Source organism: Apodemus sylvaticus, chromosome 5, assembly GCF_947179515.1.
Source record: "Apodemus sylvaticus chromosome 5, mApoSyl1.1, whole genome shotgun sequence".
Taxonomy (NCBI): Eukaryota; Metazoa; Chordata; class Mammalia; order Rodentia; family Muridae; genus Apodemus; species Apodemus sylvaticus.
In genome coordinates, this window is record NC_067476.1 from 72,331,619 (window position 1) to 72,337,618 (window position 6,000).

The following is a 6,000-nucleotide window of genomic DNA, read 5'->3' on the forward strand; positions in this document are numbered from 1 at the left end:
GCTGTCAGCACTTAAGAGTCTTACAGATGAAATCCTTGATTCTTCCAACATGTTCCCACATGCCTGTAATTCCAGGCTTGGGAATTAGAAGCAGGGGACCAGCAAACTCTACATGAGACCTAGTATCAAAAAGGGGGGAAAGTGGATTTCAGAGAGTAGACAGCTCAGTGGTAGGAAATTCGCCCGGGGTGTGTAAGGCTATGAGATCAGTTCTCAGCACTGCTTTAAAACTGTTTTCTCAACTTGGCATAGTGACATAGGCCTGTAACACCAGCTCCTGGAGAGACTCAAGCAGAAGCACCACAAGTTCAAGGCGAGTCTGGGTAACTTAGAAAGACCCTTCTTAGACTGTGGAGGAAGGAGAGGTCCTGGAAAGATGGCTCAGCAGAAAGTGCTTGCTGTTCTTGTAGAGGACCTGAGTTCTGTTCCTAGCATCCACACCACATGGCTCACAACCATCTATAACTCTAGCTCGAGAGAATTTAAAACCTCTCTGGTCTCCAAGGTCACTTGCATACACATGGTGCACACACACACACACACACACACACACACACACCAAAGATTTTTTTAAAAAAGAAAACACAAGAAAAGGGTTAGGATTATTAGCTCAGTTATAGGGTACTTGCCTGTCATGCTCAAAGTCTTAGGTTTAATTCCTAGTAAACAACACACACACACAGACACACATGCACAAACACATATATACACACATATACATACACACATACACAGATACATACACGCACACACACATGCAAATACATGCATATACACACATATACATACATACACACATACACACACATACACACATACATGTACATATACACATACACACACACACAGAGCAGACTGGATAGAAAATAAGCCTTTCTTGTATAGAATTCTACTCTGCTGTTACAGCGATTCAGGAAGCCCATTAAGTTCTAAGTGCACTATCCCAGGGAAACCCCCACAGAGTACAACTGCCTCAGATCAACAGTGAGAACTATTATGTCTAATATAACTAAGAGCACAAGCTTTGAAGGCTGTTCAAATTCCAGTCCCAGTCCAGCCCCTAAAACCTGACACTTTTTGAGAGACATGACTCCACGATTGGAAAATTCCATTACATTATATAAAAGTCACTGAGATGCTCAGGGAATAAAGGTGTTTATTGCTCAAACTTGCAACAAAGTCCACAATAGAAGGGAAATAACTCCCAAGAGTTGTTCTCTGACCTCCACACATGTGCTATGGACACACTTGCCCACTTACACACACAAATAACATATAATATTTTTATTATGTAAAATTATCTTCAGGCAAGGGCTGAGGAGATGGTTCAGTGGGTAAGGGGTTTGCTATGGGAGTCCAAGGACCTGACCGTGGACCCTTGGCACCACGGGTGACAGTACACACTGTAGCAGTATAGGGGGCAGAGACAGGGAGACCCCAGGGCCTTGTCAACCAGCCAGCCTAGTGAACTGATGACCTCCAGGTTTAGAATGACACTCTGTCACCCTGGCCAACACATACTATCATACACATATGCTACACACCAACACATATACAAAATACCTTCAGGCTGCATGTATAAGGTCACATATGAAACAATAAGTTTTATGTTTACACTGGGACCCCATCTCTAAGATATCTTGTTATACATAGGAACATATTCCAAAATCAGAAGAAAATAAACCCTGAAATTCAAAACACTTGTGTTCCTAAGCATGCCTGAGAACTCTATTCTAGGAATTACTCAATCAGCCAGGAACTTGGTTCCTGCTCTGAAACACTGAGGTGCTAACACCTGCAGTCCACTGTGGCTTAGCGCTAGGTGGGGAACTAAGAAGTACCAGGCATGTAGTGGTCACTGAATAAACACTAGTTTTCTTCTTCTGAGTTCTGACTTGAGCTTGCTTTGCCTTGCCTTTTATGGTGCATTGTCCCCATGAGTCAACACGCGTGAACAAAAGTCACAGGACTAATGTGTATTCAGTATGCCCACAATGTTCACCAGGAGAACTTAGCAAGGATGTATTCATTTATTTTAGACACAGTTAAGTGGAAGAGACAAAGGCAGCTCCTTGGATCCACCACTGACCAGCCCTAAGAATAAAGAACTAATTCAGGTACTTCCCCCTCATTTATGCAAACACATGCCAACAGTTCATTTTAGTTACTTTTTCTTTTCTTATTTTATTTGTGCATGTGTGCGTGCATGTGTGTGTGTGTGTGGTGTGTATTACAGTGTGTTTTGTTTTGTTTGCAACAGATTCTCAACATAGCCCCTGCTAGCCTGAAACTCATTATACAGACCTGGTTGGCCTCCTAGTCTTTTGGCCATCTTCCTGCCTCTGCCCCTCAACTGCTAAAATCATAGGTGTGTACTGCCACGCCCAGCTGAATTAATTTTCTTATATATTGTGTGATTTGGATGAGTGGTGCTGTTGTCCAGCATTGCCCTCTCAGGTTTGTTCTGCCCAGGTGAACATCTAGGGTAGTTTGTACCCTCAGGCTCTAACCACCCGGCCACTCTGGGGCCCAGCCCCCAAGATAGGACAGGGTAGGAAAGGCTCCCACAGAGCTAAAATCTGGGTATCAAGAACCAACAAATCTCTCTCAGGCTGCCATCCATTCGTAGCTCCATGGCAGTCTGTCGGTTGAGACGGTGACACTGGCTATGTCATGTTAGCACGTGGAATGTCACGGTTGGTGTGTATGCCTCATAGCCAGCATTGACAATGATGACTCAAAACTGAAGTGTGTAAATGGCCGTACCATCTATGCTGCTGTAACAGGATGACTGGGGCTAGGTAATTTATGAACAAAAGGTATTTGTTTAGTATTTTGTTTTGTTTTTGAAACAGTGGCTCTCTACATAGCCCTGGCTGTCCTGGAACTCACTATCTAGACCAGGCTGGTGCCTGCCTCTGCCTTCCAAGTGCTAGGGTTAAGCACATGGGCCACCAACCCTGGCATAGCAGCCTCACTACATAACAGTTTTTTCAGTAATTAATACAGTCCCACGAAATAGCCCAGCTCTGTTAGAATTAGAATTCCTTTTTTTGTCCTGGAACTCACTCTGTAGATCAGGCTGGCCTCGAACTCAGAAATTCACCTGCCTCTGCCTCCCAAGTGCTGGGATTAAAGGCATGCGCCACCACTACCCGGCAGAATTAGAATTCTTGAGTGAACTCTTAGGGTCCTGCCTCCCAACACCATCACAGTGAGTTCAGAGGAGACAGGCCACGTTCAAATGGTAGTGGTAAGTTTTTGCTTTTCTAAAATAATAGAATTCATGATATGTGTCCTTCTACCTCTCACTCCTACTTGGACTTAGGGACAGCAACACACAGTTGAATTTCCCTTCTAAATAGCCTTGGGTTAGCTGCGTGTGGTAGGGCACATCTGCAATTTTAGCCACTTGGGAACCTAAGACAGCTTTACTAATGAGGCCCTGTCTCAGAAGATTAGACTTTATATAGCCCTGAGTATGCCAAGAAGATATTCCTCAACATGTGTCCGGATAGAAGAAAGTTGGAGAAATACTGTATTTGCTGAGGTAAATTGGGCACACAGGATCAGTCCCAACTTCGTCGTTTGCACAGGTTGATTCTTGTGTGGATTCTCTCATTGCCTTCAGGAGGACCTGTAAGGGCGAGACTCCTAAAGACAAGGAGGATTGACCAGTCACGTAGATCACCGTGGAATAAGACAAAGTGAGGAGGGAGGCTGAGGGAAATGTAGATGAAACTGGAGGCTGAGGCAGGAGGATCCCAAGCGTGGGGCCAGGCAACGAACTTGAGATCATCTAAGGCTACCCAAAAAGACTTTGTCTCAAAAATAACAACTGTGGAAGCTAAGAATAGAGCACAAGCCTTTAGTCTCAGTACTGAGGAGGCAGACATAGGTGGTTCTCTGTGAATTCGAGGCCAGCCTGGTCACATAGGGAATTCCAGGACAGCCAGGACTATGCAGAGAGACCCTGTCTAAAAACAAACAAACAAATAAATAAATAAAAACAAAAAAATATTCTGGAGTAGAGAGATGGCTCAGTAGTTAAGAGCATTTGCTGCTCGTCCAGAAGACCCGAGTTCTGTTCCCAACACCCATTATGAAGGCTTGCAGCCATCCATTCCGGGAAATCTGGCACCTTCTGGTGCATGTACAAACATACCGTAAAAGCATTCATTTTATTTCTATTTTATTTTATTTTATAGAAAAATATTTTATTACGGATAAAATAAAGATCTTATTTTTTAGTAAATAAAAATGTCAAACCAAAAGTTGCAGCAGAAAGTAAGTGGTGAGCTTGTTCTTAGTCCTCATCCAGCTCCAAGCCTGTAGATAACAAAACCAGACGTACAAATGAAGCACACTGACTCGCCTGGCGCGCTCACCACACACTCACCTGTTGATGCCAATGGGCAGGATGAATGCCAGGCAGACCGTTATCCGTTCTCCATCTTGTGGGATTTTCTGTGGAGTCTTTTTCTAACAGGAATGCAGTTTACCTACCATAGCATGCCAGATATTGAGTTGGAAATGTGGGGCAGCCATCTTGACATGCTAAGTCTTCCTTTCTTTGTGTAACGTTGGCAGACAGCATATAGAAAACAGTCCTTCCACTTCCTGGATCATATTGTTGCCCATAGACCTCTGCTTTGCTGAGAAATTAGATCAAATTCTTGATTCACCACTGCCCTGCAATAGCGTTGATCATTTTGGTGTTTGGGGAGGAAATGCAAATGTTTCTAACTCCTATCTAGTAAGACCAACCTCAAGCCTAAAGGTAACTCAGAAATTGTAACAGAAAGTGAATTCAACTCTTTTATCTTGTTTGTGCAGAGTAAGAAGCCAGGCTTTACAGCATCATGCTCTCCAAAGAGAAGCACAAACGCCAGCCTAGGGCCAGCTCCAGATGTGAAGCCAAACTGGTCTAAGACTAGATACTCTGCAGCAAGGAAGGACCACGCCGCCATGGCGGTGTACCCGTCCTTGCACATATACACATACCCGTAGGAGTGCTTGCTGGACACACAGCTGCTGCCTCCGAAGGGTCGGGTAGTCTTGTTGGTTTGTTTTGTATGCAATGCTGGGGACCAAACCGAGGGCACCGAGCACACTAGGCAAGTGCTTTACCATTGAGCTGTGTCGCCAGCTCTCCTGAAAAGGTTGTGGGTTATACACATTTTATAAGGGGGGGAAATCTATGAATAAAATGGAAACTCTATTCATGGTGCACTGTGTTGTACACTCACCACACACTCACCTGCACTCTGGACTTCCACTGTGCACTATCCTTAGATACCTTGTGAATTTGGTAGGTTTTTTTTTTTCCTTCGATAAGGTTATATTTTGATGTATAGAAAAGCCTTTATTGAAAGCTGAAGCCTGACTCATAAAAAGACAGAACAGTATATATGTGTGCCTCATTTTAACCAACAGATGTACTCTTTAAAGTTAGATGCAAATCAGTTTGAAAAGATCAAGCTGTTTTAAATGTGTTCTGGGAATGTGCCATATGAAACAGTCTTGTGTCGAAGTTTTCAAATGGTGACTGACCAGTCACACTGTGGTTACTAGGTTTGCTCAAAGTAAGGTATTCCTACATAGAAAAAAAAAAAACAATTATATGTATTACTTAGAATTTAATGTTGCTTATATTGTGTTCAACAAGGTTTTGTAAATTTTTAACTCATTTATTAAAAGTCTTTGTCTCTGTTCCTTCTCCGTGATTGTTTTACAACATAATCTTAAGTTACACCTGCCATTTGTTTTCCTGATCCTTCCCGAGCACCAAGCAGTCTTCCAGCCACCTGTCATGTCAGAATTCAGAGTCCCGTTTAAGAAGAGTCACTCAGATGAGTGTGGTGACTCATGCCCATAATGCTAGCACTTGGGAGGCAGAAGCCATGAGTTCAAGGCCAATCTGTTCTACATCCCAAAGTCTAGGCCAGCCAGGGTTACAAAGTAAGACCTTGTACGTGAAAAGGTAGGGGGTGTCTACTT

At 43.5% G+C, this 6,000-nt stretch overlaps 1 protein-coding gene across 1 annotated transcript in view; it reads left to right on the forward strand.

Moving 5' to 3' along the window:
- Agbl2 (AGBL carboxypeptidase 2) overlaps nt 1–5,640 on the forward strand; it is a 36,764-nt gene extending 31,124 nt beyond the window's left edge. Inside the window, exons 16-17 of the mRNA XM_052182898.1 lie at nt 2,040–2,117; nt 4,837–5,640. Coding sequence (XP_052038858.1) covers nt 2,040–2,117; nt 4,837–5,010 — 252 coding nt within the window. The 3' untranslated portion in view covers nt 5,011–5,640. The remainder of the gene's footprint in view (nt 1–2,039; nt 2,118–4,836) is intronic.
- Nucleotides 5,641–6,000: the final 360 nt, after the last annotated feature.